General features: G+C 38.0%; 1 protein-coding gene across 3 annotated transcripts in view; it reads left to right on the forward strand.

Moving 5' to 3' along the window:
- Positions 1-20,931, forward strand: part of FMN1 (formin 1) — a 451,599-nt gene that overhangs the window by 331,031 nt on the left and 99,637 nt on the right. For all 3 annotated transcript variants that reach the window (XM_058293858.2, XM_058293860.2, XM_004455353.4), the window contains one exon: positions 11,358-11,450. In XM_058293858.2, coding sequence (XP_058149841.1) covers positions 11,358-11,450 — 93 coding nt within the window. The remainder of the gene's footprint in view (positions 1-11,357; positions 11,451-20,931) is intronic.

Raw genomic sequence — 20,931 nt, forward strand, 5'->3', positions numbered from 1 at the left:
TGTCTAATGGAGGAGACAATTTTAAAAAATCATGAAAATACTTGGGAGATGGTTCCTGAAAAGTTTGACTAGATAAGATTGTAGAGGGAAAGAGTACAGTATGAGAAGAGAAGAAGCATTTAAAATGCCGAACCTTCAAGAACTCTGACACTTAAGGGCCAACTGTTGGAGGCTAGGACTGCAAAGGAGACCAAGCAGTCAGAGAAGTAGGAGGATATCCAGGAGAGGGGAACTCAGAAGTGAAGGGAAGAAGTATTTCAAGAAAGGGGAATTCCAGAGTGGAATCCTGCTGGGAAGACAGGTAAGATGAGATACAAAAAAAAAAAAAAAGCCACACTGGCTGCAGAATGAGTTTCATCACTTTAAAAAGCTTTTTTAGGGTCATAAGGAAGGTAAAGTAAATTTCAATTTGTCTAGAAGTGAGTGAGGAGTGATAAATAGAAAACGTGAGTATGGGTGCTTTTTTCAAGATGGTTTGTGAAAGGTATTAACCTGTTTTATAACAATGATTTATTTATACACATAAATATTAGGAATGTCAACCTATTCAAATAATTTCCAGGGTTTTGCGATTGTTTAGTTATTCTTAGAAACTAAACGTATAAACCTATCTATGATATGGTATCTAGCCAGACTTAACACTGTGTGTATATTTTAAAAGGATAAAGAATACTTTTGGAGGGAATTTTACTGTTCAGTATACAAAGTGCTTTTTCATGTGTTAATATATTTCACTTAGTTCTCTTGGGATTTTATTTATCAATAAACTAAAAATCAGTTTAAGTGTTATGGGAAACTACAAATAAATAAGTTCATCTTTAGATTGAATGGTTTAAGGAGGAAGCTTTTTCTACTGTATTGCTGATTTGCATAAATATATATGCACACATAGATACACTTATTTACACAACTATATTATTGTTTAAAAAGTTTAGCAAATTCTTTAATTTGCATGTATTTCTTTTGTCAAGTCCAATTATGTTTCTTTTATTTTGGTAACATTTATTGGGACCTTTTAAATATGGACTAATGTAATTGATTTCTCAAATATATGTGCATTTCAAACTCATTTTCCAGATCAGCTCCATGGTTTAGTAAATATTATAACTGATATAATGAAGGCATGATTTTATCTAAGAGCTGAAAAATTATAAATGAAGCACAAATGAGACCTTCTTCATTTATCTACTCATGATAGATCCAGTATAAGGTTTGGGTTTTCTCATTAGCATTTTTAGGAGCACTATTGATATATACTCACATACCATATAATTCAGCTATTACGTGTACAATTCAGTGGCTTTTGGTATATTCACAGAGTTGTGCATCCATCACCATGATCAATTTTAAAACATTCCCATTACTGCAGAAGGGACCCTGCAGCCCTTAGCTGTCACCCCTAATCCCCCACCCCTCCCAACCACCCCTAGGCAACCACTAATCTACTTTCTATCTCTAAAGAGTTGCCTATTCTGGACATTTTATATAAATGCAATCATATAATTTATGGTCCTTTGTAACTGTCTACTTTCACCTAGAATAATGCTCTAATTGTCTTTATTTTTGTAATAATAAACTTTATTTTTAAAGAAGTTTTAGATTTACAGAAAAACTATACCGAAACTATAGGGAATTCCTATATAAAGCCACTCCCCACCTTACCCCCCCCAGTTTCCCCTATTACTAACATCTTACATTAGTATGGTACATTTGTTAAAAACTGATGACTCATTATTGAAGCATAGTATTAACCAAAGTCTGTAGTTTACATTATGGTTTATACTTTGTGCTGTACAGTTTTATAGGTTTTGACAAATAAAATATCATGTGTCCCTCACTGCTGTATCATTACCAATGTCACTGCCCTAAAAATGCCCTGTGTTCCACCTATTCATCCTTCCCCCTCCCTTCTGAACCCCTGACAACCACAATCTTTATATCAATGTTACAGGTTCTTCTCTTAACACAAGATAATAACCATGATAGCAATAAATCTACTTTCGTCTGTGGTTTCACTTCCCCCTTATGTTTGTTCATTCCTCAATCTTGAGGGATTTTGGATGATGTCTGTTCTGATTGCTTCAGGCTGAGAGGGGACTTAGATATTATGGGGCAAAGGGAAGGAATTGTTTTGCTTGCAGTTGTAGATTCTCCTTGTTTTTTGGGTTGGGACTTGTCCATCACCATCGTTTTGTTCAGGGTAAGCCCAAAGAACTGGAGAGTAGGAGTTGGCCACAACTATGCTGGGATTCAGGGTTCAACTGGCATATGAGCAATAAAAGATTTAAGATACATTTCACAGTTATATTGAGAATTATAGGTTCAAATAAAAGGAGTAGGATGATCGTGATTAGGGGAATTATAAATGAGTACAAGTATAGTATGTTGGGGAAATAAATTATCATATATTCCCAAATAAGGCACATATAGGGGACTTTGATTTCCTAAGGCTGTGTGCCTTACCTCTGGTGTCTGGTCGTCCTTAGAGCCCTCAGGAGAACTCTTGCTTGAGGCTTTGTTTACTGTGGCAGTTAGAGAAATATGCCTAAGACCTACATAAGCATAACTCCAGAATGACCTCCTGACTCACTTTGAAATCTCTTTGCCAAAAAAAAAAAAAAAACCTTTTTCTTATTTAATACTTACCCCTTTGGGTCAAGGTCTTTTTTCCAAATGCATCACTGGTTAGTGCTTGGTAATAATCCCTCTGTGCCAGGGAGGATCATCCCTAGGAGTCATGTCCCACATACAGGGAAAGTAGTGAGTCCATTTGCTGGGTTTGGCTTAGACAGAGGCTACATTTGAGTAACAAGGAGGTTTTCAGGCAGTAATTCATAGGCTCTAATTATAATTAGGCTTAGTTTCATTTTTACAGGAATAAAGTTCCTAAGTACAGGTATTAAGATCCAGGACTTGGCAGTTGGCCTGTTTTCTTTGATTAGGCATGACTTATATATTCCAGAGATTTTTGCCATTTTACTTGAGAAAGTAGAAGGACTTCCCCAGGATGGATGTTTAATATTTTGTTAGCTACTGCATGGGCCTCTACCTATCTAGAAAACATATCTATGGCAACACGAATACATTCATATCCCATAGAAGCATGCTTTAGGTATATTCCCTGCCACCCCCTCTCCTCCATTTATCACCCCATAAATACAATCTTATAATTTGTGGTCCTTTGTAACTGACTACTTTCACTTAGCATAATGCTCTCATTGTATTTGATGGTCTGTTATTGTTTTAGACACTATGTATGTTCAAACATACCATACCAAAGAAGCACTTGTGTGTTCCAGTTCATCTGCATTATTCTCAGGTAACATTCTGGCCTAGGAATCATTCATCTCAGATCTGTGTTTCAACTCCTAATGATGAGTTGCCTGTTCAAGTTTTTCAACCACTTTAGATACAAATTCTTGCCTTTTGGATTCATAGAGTCAATCATTAGTAGAAATAAAAATGTTTGGGGGTCTTATTTCAGCTGAACCCCCAAACCAAGGTCAAAGAAAGAAGATACCTTTGGTTACATATAGGTAATCCACACATCAGTCATTAATGCACACTTGTCTGTTTTGAGCCCAGAAATTTGGGCTTTGAGAAGCTATTTAGCAGAAAGCAGGTCCAACAGTCCCCTTCAAAATTTAATGTATATAAATCTCTCCCAGAGCAGATTTCCTATTTGTCCCTTGAACCACCCTCCCCATTTCCTCTAATTCACTTTTTCCTTACCATGCCAAGCCCTAAAATGCTCCTAGTACTTAGGACTAGAGCTCAAGAGCATGAAGCATGTGCATTTTCTTTCAAATTTCTGTCACTTTTTTTTTTTTAACATAAATCAGTTTTAGAACTTCCTTCAGGTGGCCTTTTCTATATAACTTTAAAAACAACAAAAACAGTAAATGTAGAAATTACCCAGAAAATAGTAGCTTCATTTGTGCCAAATTTTAAAAGAAAATAAAAATAAATATTCTAATATTTTGCTATTTTATAAGTGATTCTCTTCCTTCACGGAAGTCCCTGAATAGCTGCTAGCCATAATAAAATATTGTTGTTTTTATTTTACTCTTTCAATACATTTGAATTTAATATTATTCTCTAGCCATTCAGTTCAAGGCCAATATCATGAGATATTGGGTGCTCATATTGAGATTTTTATTTCGTGCTTTTAATCTTGTAATTAAAATATATTTACGGTAGGTCTGTGTGTGTCTGTGTGTGTGTGTGTTGTGTGTATGCGTGTTTGTGTCTGTCTGTCTGTCCCTCTCTAATGTCAAAAGCACTAGGGAAAACACTATACTGTCCTGCTGTTTCTTAAAAGAGAGAGTGGAAGAATGTGAATATAAAAGGAGATAGTTCAGCAATATTACATGTATGCATGCCGTTCAAATAACAAGAAGCAACAATTAATTACTATGTGACAAACCTGTTAAGAAGTGAATGGTTGGGTGGCGTACTTGGCCCAGTGGTTAGGGCCGTCTGTCTACCACATGGGAGGTCCAAGGTTCAAAGCCCGGGCCTCCTTGACCCGTGTGGAGCTGGCCCATGCGCAGTGCTGATGCGTGCAAGGAGTGCCGTGCCACGCAGGGATGTCCCCACGTAGGGGGACCCCAAGGACAAGGAGTGTGCCCCATGAGGAGAGCCGCCCAGCGCAGAAGAAAGTGCAGCCTGCCCAGGAATGGTGCCACACACACACAGAGCTGACACAACAAGATGACACAACAACAACAACAAAAAGAAACAGAGATTCCCATGCCGCTGACAATAACAAGCGGACAAAGAAGACGCAGCAAATAGACACAGAGAACAGACAACCGGGGTGGGGGGGAAGAGGAGAGAAATAAATAAATAAATAAATCTTTTTTAAAAAAAGGTAACAACAACAACAAAAAAAGGAGTGAATGGCAACACAATCACTCTGATGTCTGCTACGTGAAGGCTACGTGAAGGAACTTTAGTCTGTTTTGTTCACTAATATATCCTCTTTGTCTAGTACAATGCTTGGTACATAATAAGCACTCAGTAGATAAATGTTGAATTGAAGAATTTATTGAATGGATTTCTTTAGGAAAAACTCCTTAACCTAGCATTCTAGGCCCTTTTTAATCTGACTCCTATCTGTGTCATTCATTTAAACCTACTGATACCCTTCAAAAATTTGCTTTAGTCAAATAGATAGTTCTACATGTTCTGCAACTATCTTAAGTGGTGGTTTTTGAGCATGGAGCTCATGGAGAGTTCATGAGAAAGAGGTAGAACTGGCAGCAACCATGGGTGAAGGAGCTGGGAATTAGGTAAGCATAGAGGAGAGAAGAGAGAATTCCAAATTAGAAAAGCAGAGAGCCTAGATAAATCTTTCCTCCTTTCTTCTGAAAGTGCATTGAGTTGTCTAAGCCCATAGGCTCTTTTTTTTTTAATTTCTCTCCCCTTCCCCTTCCTACCCCCCGCCCCAGTTGTCTGTTCTCTGTGTCTATCTGCTGTGTGTTCTTCTTTGTCTGTTTCTGTTGTTGTCAGCGGCACAAGAATCTGTGTTTCTTTTTGTTCCATCATCTTGTTGTGTCAGCTCTCCATGTGCGCGGCGCCATTCCTGGGCAGGCTGCACTTTCTTTCGCACTGGGTGGCTCTCCTTACGGGGCTCGCTCCTTGCGCGTGGGGCTCCCCTACACAGGGGACACCCCTGCATGACATGGCACTCCTTGTGCGCATCAGCATTGTGCGTGGGCCAGCTCCACACAGGTCAAGGAGGCCCGGGGTTTGAACCTTGGACCTCCCATGTGGTAGACGGACGGCCCTAACCACTGGGCCAAATCCGCTTCCCCCATAGGTTCTTAAATACAAGGGGAAAGAGACTCCATATTTTCCAGAAATTGCCCATATATGGTTGATATGGTAAAGCAATAAAATATGCATTAGATTTTGATCTGGTCCTTGCTTCTACATTCTTCTAACCTACCCATGCCTTTTAAGCAGCTCAATAAACTTTATTCCTCTCTTCTCAGTGTTCAGAAACAACCATTCTTCTATGACTTTAACAGTCTGATATCTGTGATCTTAGGACAGTCAAGGTCATATCTTTCATACTCCCTAAAATGTTTCACAAGTGCTTAACCTTTAAATGAGTATATCCCCTATTTAGACTCTAATATTTCATTATGTGCTCATTTTTAATATATGATCTCTGCATTTCTCAATGATAACTTATTAGTAGCTAATTTCAGGAACTCATGTATATTTAATTCCATCAAAAATTTATAGAGAGAAAAAAGTGAAAGAAAACCTGTGTTTCAGCCTATGTCTCAGGCAACCTTGGGAATCTAGCAATAGTGTATGAGTCTACTGGTTGTTCAATAAACTACATTCATGGATTTTTCCGTGACCTCTCTCCTTTCTGCACTGCCAGTCTCTGGTGTCATTGTTAATTAGTGTTCAGGTCTCCCATTTGTCTCCTGGAAACCATCAAAGGATCAACCAAGTTAATAAATCAGAATAAGTTAAGCTTGCCTGACCACCAGAATGTGCAACGATGCCAAGACAGTCAGAGAGGCCTCTCTCCTTTGACTGTGTGAAGAGGTTTAATTCTAACAAGCCACATAGGAGTCTCAGTTCACAGAGGTGCAGAGAGGACCACTGAGCCCAGGAGGGGAGCTTTTCTCATTTGTACTGGTTTCAGATTCTAATTTCAAAGCTGTGAGGCTCACAGACCTGGGAGACTTATTCCACATTTTGGTTCATCTTTTGCCAGGAGTTAGCCTATATTCTTCAGTGAGTTCCCCCAACAGGGTGGTAAAACTTCATAGAGATGAAACTTCATAGGGACTGAAATCATTATCTCTGTGTTCTGAACAGGGACTTGCACTGTAGCCTATTTCCATAAATAGCACGCACATCGTCTATAGCAAATAATCCCCAGTTGTGGCTCCCTTGCCATTCTGGCTCTGACATGTTTCCTGACCAATCTTACTAAATCATAAAAATAACAAATGATGTTTATGAACACACTTGTTAGTTCCAAGCATTGTGAAAAACATTTTATATGCATTACTTCAATTATCCTGTCATACCTATGAGGGTTCCACATTTTGCAGAGGAAAAAACCAAGCCACAACCCAAGGTCACGACTACCTGAGAAGGAGCAGTCAGAACCTGAGCCCAGGCACCAGCTCATCGCCATCCTATACTATGACCTTGCAAAATCTGAGGAGTTTGATGGGTACCCCACGGGCTTGGTCACCACAGCCAGGAAAAATGGAGAGCTGCCGTGGCCCACCCTTTCTATTTAGGCAAAAATAGAAGGTTTGCTTTTGTTATTAGGCTTTGCTTTGGCTAGGGAGAAGTACCTGGGAGGATTTATTGTCATGACTTCATTTATATCCTTATTGCCCTGGTGTATACTTGTCTCACCTTCTTTTATATATGTTCATGAAAAATAGTTCTCTATAAATGAAATTATTGATGTTTGGATTGGTTAGCAGGTTAGTTAAAGAATTTAAGGGACTCATTTTGTATTGGAAGAAATTCTGGCTTTTGTTTAAAGATCGCTACATGTATTCTCATACTCATAGCTGGATATCATCAGAAAAGTTTATGTGGCTATGAAATTTCATTCAGAAATACAGATTCTTTGAAGTAGACATTCCAGAGTGTTTCTGACCAATCACCTGCTTCTAGAACTTTACTATCAGGATGATCATCCTTGCCTCATTGTTTATACTTTACAGGATAAGAGAGTGGATATTTCCAGGGATCTTTGAATATACTGAGCCCTTCAAATCAACTAGGAACAAATCACAATATTTGCAGTGTAAAGAGGGTGTTATCCCTTGGCACCTCTCTGCTGGAAAGGAAGGAAAGAGAGAAGAGACAAGGGGTCCACACTGTATCCGTGCTACTAATTTTATTTCTACATTCCCCACATTAGAATCTAGTTAAGATGAGGAAATCTGATGCTTTGGCCAGACGTGTGTAACTCTGAAGAAGTTTGGGACAAGTTAGTGTGGTCTCCATGATGACTTCTCAGCCCACATGTTCATTCTCCTGATTTGGCTTTATCTTAAGATAAATTACCCCTTCGTGATTTTCTCAGGCACTACTGTGTATGTCTTTTAATTATTATTGCCTCACTTTTCTTTGCTACTAGGCAGCCTTCTTCACTTAGTGGGTCAAATAACTTCATGAGAGAGACAGAATCTCATGGAAATTATGATATAGTGAAATTATTGGTGCGTATGTATTGTATTTGAGGAATACTCAATTTTTAATTTACATTGAATTTATTACCAGTATAAACTATATCTAATTTATACAAAGGATATGTAAATAATAAAGTAAAGCAATTAAAATGAACGAAAATCTGTTATGAAGAACAGAGTTTAAGTGTGTCATACCTAAAGACGCGAAACTTGCAACCAGGAACAGAAAATAGAAATATTATGGCTGATACCAAAATCTGGCAAGAAATATGAGATAACAAAATAAAATAAATAGCTCTTCTTTTTGCTAAAATAGAAATAGGACAAAAATACAAATGGAAAAAATACTTGACATAATTATAAATTATTTAAGAAAAGTTATGTAAGATATCCCTTATGATAAATCTATAAACTTTGTTGAAAAGCATAAAATATTTTATGGATGTAAATATTTAATATCCAAATAACCGTTCTCTTCAAATTAAGAGACACACTTTATGCAGGGAAGGATAACTTTTTGTTTTCTTAAATACCTCTGAATTATTTAATTTGTTATAATAGGCAGATGTTAATTTTGTAATTAAAAGAATTTTTTAAAAATTTGTCAGCCAGCATTTTCTTCATTTTATTATAGCAGTCATTTGTTACTAATTGAACACATATTTATTGGTTACCCACATCAATGATGTTGAAATGGAATCAGAGATTACTAGACTCACTCTACACCCTTAAGGAATTTACAGTTAGTAAACATTAATATAAGCAGGCAAATAAATGTAATTAAAGTCAGAACATGGAAGATACTAGAAAAGTTTGAAGGATGCAAAAACTCTGGATTGGAAAAGGCTTTATGGTAGTGGTGAATCTCAGAAAAACTTCTCAGGATGAATAGGACTTGTCAGATATAGTGGAAAGTGTATATGGAGTGAGAACAAAACGAGCAGAGAAAGCACATGAATGAAGACAAGGAACTGGGAACATTGGTTGAGATCATTAGGAAACATAAAATGGCCAGGATCGGTTGGTTAAATGTATGTGGAAAATAAAGCTGACAGATACAGTAATATAAAGGCCTGGAATTTTGAATTGAATTTAAAAACAAAACAAAACCCAGAACATAAAAAATATAATCTTTTCTACTACTCCCCATCTGAGTAAATCATACCTCCAGCACCCATTGCTCATCCTTTATCTTCCCCTCTAACTCAACCCTACATCTATTCCATCAGCAAACCATGTAATTCTATATCTAAAATATATATCGGCTCAATCTATTTCTCCCTTTCTCTCTTCTTCTCTCTCCTCTGCTGCTACTCTAGTCCAAAACACCACTATTTTGAATGGTAGGAAGGAGGTACTTCCCATTTGATCACAGGTATCTACATGGAGAGATGTGAAAGGAAGGCTGATAATAATAGGGACATTATAAAATAATTGTTGCAAAGAGGACAAGTAAGCTGACTAAAAAACAGTAAGAATTTGAATAAAGGAATGTCCTGAAATGATGCATTGGCTGTTTTTGAGGAACTTTTTTCTGATTTTTTCCAAAGTGGAATTTATATTCCTTCAGAAAAAAAAAAAAAAAAAGAAAGTAAAACCATAACCGTCTTTACATCCCAATGGACAAGGTTTCTTAGATAACATTGAAATGCTTGTCAGGATACTTAATAACAGATATTCCTGAATACACTGTTTTTAAAACCTTTAGAAAGTAGCAGTTCCAAATGGGAAAACTTGAATTTAGGCACTCTTCTCCTATGATTTAGCATCCCTGCCTCCAGACAAACCCCTGTAGTTACCTCTGAGTATATAGGTTATTCTGAACTTGACTCAGAAAATAACAAAGTGTTCCCTCAAGTATGCTTTTATCTTCAGCCCAGTTTTATCGTCTCCAAAAGTTGTCTAGGATTTCAGCAATCTAGTTGGCAATGTTTCAAGAGAAAGGTAACTAATTTTGGGGGACTCTTGAGGGGCCTCCTTTGAATTTTCTGTTCTTTGGGACTAATTTGTTTGTTGCTTTGTTTGTACTAATCATTCTGGGATGCTAGTTTTGAAAAGACCAAATTACTGGATAGGAATTTCCCAAAGCAAATAAAGTTCTCCTTTTCAAACTCTCTTCTTCCTAATGCCATACCTGTGTGCTTCTTAAGAGTCTTCCAAGATCTGGAGTTTGTGTTTCTCTATTTTTTTAACCAAGTCCATGATTTCTTCATGGGGAAAATATAATGCTTTAATATATTTTCTTGGACAAGGACATGTCAGTAATTTCTGGCTATGGTCCGCAAACAAAAGTGACTGTTACTCAGCTTTAACTCTGGAGAAATGAAGCCTTTCTCTTCCCCCAGTGCATTTTGTCAACTGGCACAGACAACTGGCACAGAAACCTTAGAGGAAATGTCTCTTGCCTGGGTTAGTTGTCCTTTGCAATGATGAATTACGGATAATTGTGGTTTCCTTGTAGCCAAATCAGAACTATTCAATTTGAGGTGACTTGATTATCAAATAAGCAATTCTGTTATAAACTCTAGATATTCTTTCTCAAGTAAAGCCCATATAAAAATATTTCAAATCTGTTTGTAGAATACTAATGGGATAGGTAGGCTATTGGGAAGAATGAGGAGCAGGTATAGTCCTTCCTAACCTGGCTTTAGTTCTCATGCTGGTAGACTGTGTGTGTGTGTGTGTGTGTGTGAGACCTTGACGAGCTGCCAATTTGTCTGTGCAAGACAACTTGAATCCTGGGTGTTTCTGCAGAAATTATTTCACTTATGCTTTTGGGGTATGAATCTGAAGGGGGTCAAGGCCCTTAATTCCCTAGGACTAGTCCTTAGGAGGCTTTGCTTCTCTTTATTATGGGGAGACTACAAGCAGAATACTTTGCCTGTCCCAAGTCAGAGGTTTTTCTGCATCTTTAAAAGGAAAGGTAAAAATGATTCATTTCCCTGTTCCTGAGGAAAAATATTGAATAAGCTAATCCATTTTGCCTGTTTTTTCTAGGGGTTTGTTTGTTACATTTTTGCATTTTATTTCTCCTAGAATGTGGATAAACAGTATTTGATAAGGATCCTACATTGATGATGCCCTCCTGCTTAGCACAGTGCCTGACCTATAGGAGGAGCTCAGCAAATCTGTGTTCTTGACAGTCTGTTTCTGAACTTCTCTTCACAGCAAGTGAGAAGCAGATGATGGTGGTGTGCAAGGAATCTCCAAGGGAGTATCTCCAGCCTTTCAAGGATAAACTAGAGGAGTTCTTCCAGAAAGGTAGGAAGCTTTGTCTGCTGCACATGCGCAATACTCTGCAACAGCCTTCATTCCATGGATCTTTCTGTGAGGTGTCCTGCTCCTTGCCATCCCAGCCAACCACAGGCAGCTCCCTTGATTCCCTCGGTCTATGTCCCATAGTAGTTGCATGCTCAATGTGGATGGAGTTGTCTTGTAACTTTTATATCACCTTTTAAATCCTTCTCTGCCACTCCTGTTTTATTGTATACTTTTTGAAGGAAGACTCAAGGAAACTCAATACTTCATGGAGCTCAAAGAGACCCTCAGTATGTTAAATGACAAATGATGCAATGCAAGGCTCCTGCAATCATGCATTTCAGATGTATGGTCAGCCTGGACAGGTGGTTGGTGGTTATCTTCCTGGTTTTATGAATGTAGCAACTTGGAAACTTGTGCTGTATTTTCCATGCCTTTTCAGGAAGGAAAATTGGGACCAGGTGAACATTATATATCCAAGCACTTGATACACATCAGCCTTCTCAGGTTAGGCAATGAACTGATATACATGAGACTCAGTACATTATTTAGACATCTTACTCCAGGGTCTGTTCTTTCCTCCGTGATTTTGGCACAAGTGGGGAAGTTTTCTTGATCACTATTACTGAAAATGGAAGTTTAAAACTTCAGGTTATTTCTTATTCTAATTTCTCAAATTCAGCTTAAGATGTGAAATAAAAAATTGTAGGGTGGTTGGAGTGAGCATTTATCTTTGCTAGAAAGCCAGAGGAAATACATTTAGGAACAGTTGGAGCTATATCAACATGCTGTTTCTATTATTGAATAAGGCCACATGATACCACACCATCAACAGAAGATTGTTAATCAGGGTGAATCCATTAAGTATGGCCAAACCACCTTGGGATTTGGCAGAGAAATGCTCAGTCCATGAGTCAGAGGAACTTCATGTCAGCTGTCCCTTGGTTTGGGCATGATTGCTCCCTCCCCAGTGATAAGGGGTTGTTAGTGTAGAAGCAGGAAAGCTCAGAGGTCTCCTTGGCCTTTACTGAGCTTCACATGTGATCAGTGTAATACTGTCAGGCAAACTGCCATCGTAGGAACAAGCAGTGATACCAACACTTAACGTATTATGTAGCTCTCATTGGATGGGATTTATATGTGACTTATCAAAGTAAACGCACTGCTTTATAATTAACCTAAATGGCCTGAATAAAAGTATAAAATATTTCTCTTTGCCCACTGCCAATTAATAATTTCTACTTTGGACATATGTAAAAGTAATTGGATTGGGAGCAGAGATGGCTCAAGAGGTTGAGCACCTATTTCCCACAGGGGAGGTCCTGGGTTCGGTTTTCAATGCCTCCTAAAAAAACAAAAGAAAACAAAAAAAAGAACTACAAGCAAACAAATGAAAAAAACAACTCAGTTACTGATGTAGCTCAGTGGTTGAGTGCTGGCTTCCCAAATACAAGGTCTTGGGTACAATCCCCAGCCCCAATACCTCAAAAAAAAAAAAAAATTGGAAATGAAACTCATATGTAATTAGATTAGTTTTTTAAAAATTTATTCTGTATCTAGAAAATTCTGCACTGTATATGTCTGCGTACTATCTGCCTATGACTTTTACATCATCTTTCAAATCTTTTTAGTATTTTAAATTCATTAATGTCTCTCCTATTTTATTGTAAATGCTGAGTTTTAGGCTCTAATGGCCTTATAATCCTTTCTCTTCAAACCAGCTAACATCTTAAAATGTTCATATTGTGAATCTTATTCTTTTTATTAAAGAAAAGATATATAAGGATAGATTCAAAACCTTGAAAACCTTCTTTGGTGCCTGGGGAAAGGAATCAAATGATAGTTCAGGTTATGTGTTAGCTTCCTCTCCCAAGGTTCTTAAGAAACATCTGGCCTCCTCAGAGAGAGGGAATTGACTTGAGGACAAGTGGGTCATCTGTCAGGAAGCGAGGGTGTGGACTCAGCAAGCTGTTCTAAGTTAGCCCTGGAGCAACCGTTCTTACCCTGCTACAAACTAGAAAAAGCAATGAATATAAAATTATTAAAAATAAGAAAGGAAATGATGCATTCGTAAAGCCATTGGGAATGACAGAAATGGATAGCCTATTAGAAGAACAAAATAAAGGTAACAGGAGAAAAGGATAACTCCTATTTTTCTTACTTGGAAAACTGACTGGATACTGGTGATACAGACCAGATTTGAGGGAGAAGACAATGAGGTAAACTTTGGACATGGTGACTTTGATGTACATATTAGACCTACAGGCAGATATGTTGAACTCATGGGAAAGTCTGTGTAAGACTTTAAAGGTAGCAGTTGAAGTCACAGGAATTAATGAGCTAGCCCAAAAATGGTGTGGAATAAGAAGGGTCCTGAGGTAAGAGTATCTGAGCCATAGGGCTGTAATATAATAACCATAATTAAGAGACAATATTCCTGTACTTCCACTATACGTCTCACTCAGGGTATTTAGCAGGAAAGCTAGTTTTCTGTTAGGATCCTTTATCCCATATCATGAAGTCTTAAGTAATTGTGCTTGTTTTTGGTTTTTTTTTTTACATCTGAGAAGTCACATGCACTGTGACTCAGTTGACTCATGGGCAGACTTATTTTTTACATGAGCTGCAATTCCGTTCTTCTAACAATCATGATGGTTTAATTTTTCTTTTGTAAATCATATCCTGTTGCTACACTCAAGGCGGTGATATATTTGGCCTTATGTCTTTGTTCGTCCTTCCCTTCTCAAAATTCCCTTAAATGGTGTTATTTGACAAAACTGTGATATCTTCTCTTAACTAATTGTATTTCTTCAGCAGAATTGAAGATAATTTTAATGGCAACACTTTTCAGAGTTGCCAGTCTCCATGGTATCTAAGCTTTCTTTCCTGACATGTTTTTCTTTTCTACAGTAGGCTCTTGTCGAGTCCAATTTACAGCTCAGCTCAGAGTAACCTGTGCAGGCTTACTTAAGCCCATGTTTTCCCACCCTCACATCAAACATGGTCATATGATATGGCCTTCAAAACTGTGATGCTCACATTAAAAGCCCCCATAAACATGGCAGGGATCCTGTAATTGAAAGAAGGTGCAGAGTGACTGATTAGATCCCAGGTATAGATCTTGTAGGTGGTCTTTTCATGCTGTTAAATTGGTCATTTGTATTTATAGCTTTGGCAGGGAGGGCTGGAACTTAAACTGGCTCTAATACCAGCTTTCTCCCACACTTGGCTTTATCTCATTCTCTATTAATTTTATCTGGCATCCATGAATGGGACCAAATTCAAAATAAGTCTGAATTAACCATACTAGTCCTAGTTTATCAAACTATCCTCTAAGATTCTTTGACCAGCTGGCTCAAAGATGTTCTTAATGTCAAGAAATTCTTTCTAGTAAAAAAAAAAAAAAGAAAGAAAGAAAGAAAGATAAGTTTTCCAAACTGGGGAAAAAAAATGACTCTGACATCCCACATTGACATCTAAGAGAATTATATAAATAGCTGAATACTTCATGACAGCTGGAACCATGTATCGCTGTCCTATTCACTTTCTCCTCCCAACAAATACAGGCTCAGTCCCATGAAAGCTGTTAATAACTACTTGTTGAATTAATAAGCAAACAGCCTAAATCTTATGAAGTACCTTGAGGCTGTTTTTTTTCTCTATGGGTTTCCTGTTCAAATACTTTCAGAATTGGTAAATCATGCCAGAGTTGGGTGAGATGCATTTTTGGTCGATAATGCACTTCTTGTGATCAGCCCTTTTGGATACTAAGTATCTTTCTATATTAGGCATATGATCCATTCTTTACAAGTATGTAAGTCATATCAGATTGACAAGGCCCATAATTGAGCCTCTAAACTGTAGAATAAAAGCAGGGTAATTTCTTCAGCTCACCCCTCCCCCCCCTAAGAAATGTAGAAACAAAACCATCTGAATCATCATATTCAACCATTGAGATTACAGACATCAGGAAGGGTCAATGATGTGGATGATGTGTGACCTGGGAAAGGAAATAATTCTTACATTCTTTATGTGGAAGGAAGAACTACGGCTGGGGGACCATGTGCTCTGCATTGACCAAAAATGGGTCCTCATTCATTTCTTTACTACTCAAGGAAGTACTAGCACGTGTGGTTCCAAACATCAACAAACAGACATGATTAAGATAATCTCTTGTGATCTCTGGATCGCCGATATATCAGAGCAGTAAACCTGGGAAGGTGGAGAAACCTAATTTATCAAGGATTTATTAAGTAGACTCTTATCTGAAAGGGTTAGTTTAAATCCATGTTTTTTCAGAAATTTATGTAAAGAACTCATATTCCCCTCACCTGAAATCAATCAGTCTTTCATGCTTATTACTCTCTGTGTCTGTCTCCGTCTGTCTTGCTTTGTCTACCTCCCTCCTGTGTCTCTTTCCCTCTTTCTCTCGCCCTATCCTCTGCCTACCTCCTCCCTCTTATATTTTTCATTTCCTCAGTTTTTCTTTCTGACCAGTCACACAGTAGGTCTTCAATAGCTTTCTCTCCTTTCCTTTTTTCCTTTTTCACCAATAAAAAAATGCAAAAAGAAGAAAAACTTCTCAATTATTTTTATATATATAAAGTACTGATTTTAGACCTGAATAAGATTCTGCAAAAAAAAAAAAATAAACACTGCAGGGAGCAGAGGGAGCTCAAGTAGTTGAGCACCTACTTCCCATGTATGAGGTCCCGGGTTTGATCCTCGGTGTCTCCTTAAAAACAAACAAACAGACAAAACAAATAAATAAAAACCACTACAAACTAATTTCACTTTAAAGTTTTAAAATCCTAAATATAATAGAGCATATATCATGATCAAATGAAGTTTATTCCCAGAATGTGAAGATGGTATATTAGGAAGTCTGTTAATATAAATCACCACTATTAATAGCTTTAAGGAGAAAATCATATGATAGCTCTTTAGATATTAAAAAGCCCTTGACAAAATTCAACATCCATTCTTCATTTACAAAGTTCAATAAAAATTAAATAATGTCTACTTCCTTAGCATAATAAAAATATGTCAAAGCTCCAAATTTGCAACCCATATCACAGACAGAATACCAATCTACCTAATACATAAGAACTCCTAGATATTGTTAAGAAAACAACCAACAATCCAATAGAAGGTCGGGCAAGTAATTTTAACAGTGACAGGAAAGGAAGTTCAAATTTCATTCTGATGTGCTGGTGGGAGCTTCTCAAATTCAGTTGAAGCCATAGTGCTTCATTTAATCTAGATGCATTTTGTCATTCCTAATTCCAGATAAGGAACACAAGTGTGAGGATTTAAGTAACATACTCAGGGTCAGTATAATCTCAAGCCCAACATTGTTACTGTACTGTCATAAAATCCAGGAAATCACTTTTCTCTGTGTCCTAAGACCCTTTGTGGATAATTAGAAATAAATATTTTCTCTCCCCATCTAAGGGGCTCTCCTTGCTGGAATCCTGATAAGGACCCCTCCCACCTTCCCCAATAATAGCAGCAACAAAGGTTTCAATTTTACTTTGTAACAGATTTTGGCAATAAGTATTTTATGGAATCAGCACTGAACTCTACATTCTTGCATAATAGTAGTTTCTATGATAAATTGCTTCTTGTCATTTTTGGCCAAGCTACCACTTCCTCCTTGGCTACTTTACAACTCTCAGGGAGGTTTTAATCAGTGATTGATAGCTGTTGCTGTCACATGACTTTGACTTGCTCAATTGTTATTTTCTTTGCGATGGAAGAACTTAGCACCTACATTGCCTTCTGGGAGTTATTTTATAGAATATGTACTTTTGCAGATAATGTACAACTCTGGAAAGGCCTCTTCATTCTTTAAAATCACACAAGCCTGTTACTTCTTCTGAGTTCATTTTGGTTTAGTAACATTTAGTAGTTCAGGACTAAATGAGATAATGTATGTGGAACATTTAGCACAGAGCCTGGCTCTGCTGCTACTACTGCCACTGCATTCTCAGCCATTTTATCAAAATCTTATCTGATGATTCCAAGGGAGATTCACAGAAAGTCAATCACAGAAGTTTTATGTTCCCAATGGTGAGAATAGCAGCATTTCAAATTCAAATGGTAAATAATTATTAATTACAGAGAAAGGTTGTAAGTACTAAGAGTGTTATGTTGATCTTGTTCCTCTCCTCCAAAAGCGAGCCAAAAGCAATGACTATCAGCTGGATTTCTCTAGGACCTGAAGCTTCCTTTCAGGAATTATAATTACAATTTTATATCCTGGGTATGTAACAGAATAAAAATCAGTTAAGTAGGGTTAGCCTAAGTTAAAAGGTACTAGATGTTCATGGAATTTTTTTACAGGATTATATTATTTTTCCATCAAAATATTTTAAAGTATAATTGCAATTCCTATAGTTACATCTTTTTTAATGAAGTTTTTAATTTTTATTTTTTAAAGATTTATTTTATTTATTCCTCTCCCCTTCCCCCCCCCCCCCATTGTCTGCTCTTTGTGTCCATTCAGTGTGTGTTCTTCTGCATCCTCTTGCATTATCTTGCAGCGCTGGGAAACTGTGTCTCTTTTTTGTTGGATCATCTTGCTGCATCAGCTCTCCGTGTGTGTGGTGCCACTCCCGGGCAGGCTGTGCTTTTTTCACCCAGGCGGCTCTCCTTTGCAGGGCACACACCTTGTGCATGAGGAACCCCTCTGTGGGGACGCCCCTGTGTGGCATGGCTCTCCTTGCTCACGGCAGCTGCACTACCTGTGGGCCAGCTTACCACACAGGTCAGGAGGCCCTGGGGATCGAACCCTGGACCTTCCATACAGTGGACAGATGCTCTACCATATGTTGAGTTGAGCCACATGCGGTTATCGTATCATATCAATTGAGCCACATGCCTCCCTATAGTTACATCTTAATGATAGAAAAGAGTTACAAAAATCCATTCAAGATAGTAGATCTTGGTGGTAGACTTGGCCCAGGGGTTAAAGCGTCCGTCTACCATATGGGAGGTTCACGGTCCAAACCCTGGGCCTCCTTGACCTGTTTGAGGCTGGCGCATGTGCAGTGCTGATGAGCGCAAGGAGTGCCCTGCCACACAGGGGTGTCCCACGCACAAGGAGTGCGCCCCGTAAGGAAACTGCCCAGCGTGAAAGAAAGTGCAGCCTGCCCAGGAATGGTGCCGCATACACGGAGAACTGACACAACAAGATGATACAACAAGATGACTCAACAAAAAGAAACACAGATTCCCATGCCACTGACAACAGAAGCGGACAAAGACGACGCAGCAAATAGACACAGAGAACAGACAACGGGGGGGGGAAGGGGAGAGAAATAAATACATAAATAAATCTTTAAAAAAAAAAAAAAAGATAGTAGGTCTTAGGGATCATGTTATGGTTACCAAAATCAACAATGTTAACTATCTAGTGGCAGCTAAACTGAACTGCAAACACATGGTCCTTGAGACCCACAAAGAGTCTGAATGCCTTGTCTCAGTGGTAAGTGATGGAAAAATGACAGTTTACTCTCTAGAGTAAACAACTTTAAATATCCTTGATAATTGCTAATTACCATAATACTCAGAGTCTGCTTTCTAGCAGATGGGAGAATGAGGAGAATTTGCTTTTACATTTTTTTTAAAAACTGAGACTTTCAAGGTTGTAAGCTGAGGCTTGCTGGAGAATGGGATCATTTAAATCCTTAATCTTTTTGCTAATCATTTGAATAGAGAAGAAATGTATCTACCTTTTTCTACCAGTTTTTCAAATACAAGTTTTGCTTTATGCCACTTTTCTTCTGAAAATTAAAAATATACACTTGAGTACGTACAGCTGTTTTAAACAGGGGTAAACAGTGGTTTGTGGTCTTCTCACTATAGGAAATATGGAAGCTCAGTTGGTGTACTTTCATAAAGTTAGCAAAGCCTATGTGCTTAGGCTTGAATTTCTGCTCCTTGATAGCACATCCTTACCCCACCTCAGAGCTAGGCACCAGGACCTTTGTTATTTACCACTTCCTCTGTCCTGTAGCATCTACCAACTTGTTGACAATCAAATTATTCATTGAAATGGCAAACCATCTGCCTAATGAGCTCATTGTACCCTCCCAGTTCCTTGATGAAAAAAGAAATGAAGGGTGGAGTAATCATAATATTCTAGGGGAGTGTATTGTATGCAAGTAGGTAATATAGAAATCCACTTTAAAAAATCTATTTGAAATTGCTCTTCTTCCCAGAAGGGCACTATTCCTCCCTTAATTTTTTCCTTCGGTTTAATGATTCTATGATTAGGCCTAATTGCTAACATAATCTATGTGCGTGATCATCTGCTTTCTTAAACTTAAGCTTCCTCTGGCAGTGGTTCCCAGGGTGTAGTCATGGCTGTGGCATTATTCGTAATTGGTGTGAGCTTCATGTGGTGAAATAGATTCCAACATGTTGACAGCAATTAATGGAGCTACATAGTCCTGGGTAAGATTCATGGGGATGGGTTTTACATCTCTTTCACGTTGTTTTCTCGTTGTTTCTGCTTGTGTTCTCGTGGGAGATGATAGTGAAAAGAGGGCTGGCTTTAGAATTCCATAAATCTGGGTCCGAATCCTTCCTCCAGCTACCTTGGGAAACCTACTTCATCCAAAGAGGCTGAGTTCCCTTATCTCAAAAACAGAGATAATACCAACACCATAAGGTTATTATGACAATTAAATCAGCTCATATACATCAGCCACCTAGAATGGTGTCTAACTTAATTATGGTATCTAACTTAACAAATACGTATAAATGTTTGTTCTCTGTCCTCTTTTTGCTCTCCCTTTGTGTTCCCTGGGGCTTTGTGATGACATATTTCTTAGGCAAAGTCAGAAATATATTTCATCTAAGATAAGTTGAGCATGAGTACTTCCTTTGCCATGTTAGCACAGATATATTTGTTCAAACTGTTCATTAAATAAGGTCTTTCTATGTTCTGGGTACCATGCTACTTCCTCTTGATAACATGGTGGAATAGATGAACATAATCTCGTCTCTGGAATTATATTTGCCAGTGGAGATGACAGGCTGGTGGCCACAACTAACCATGTTTTAGAGATTTAGATTGTGTATTCTGTTCATTTGTGACTATCTAACCAACCTAAAAATTCAGTGATTTAAAACAACAATTTATGATTACCTCCCACAATGCTGTAAGTTGACTAGATTCAACTGGGTGGTTCTTACTCCATGTCTCCCATTAGGTTGGCAGCAGATGGTAGCTGGAATTAGAATCATCTCATTCTTCATACACATGTCTGTCTTGTGCTGGGATGGAGGAACAGGTCGGGGTTGACTGGGCAACTCTGAGTTCATGCAGTTTCTTCACATGGCTTGGGATTTCTCACAGCACGGTGATCTCAGGAAAGTTAGAGTTCTTACATAGTGACTGCTTTTTTCCAGAACAAACATCCCAAGAGAAAGGAAGCAGCCACTGCCAATCTTCTTAGAGGCTAGGGATAAGGCA

Source organism: Dasypus novemcinctus, chromosome 3, assembly GCF_030445035.2.
Source record: "Dasypus novemcinctus isolate mDasNov1 chromosome 3, mDasNov1.1.hap2, whole genome shotgun sequence".
Lineage (NCBI taxonomy): Eukaryota > Metazoa > Chordata > Mammalia > Cingulata > Dasypodidae > Dasypus > Dasypus novemcinctus.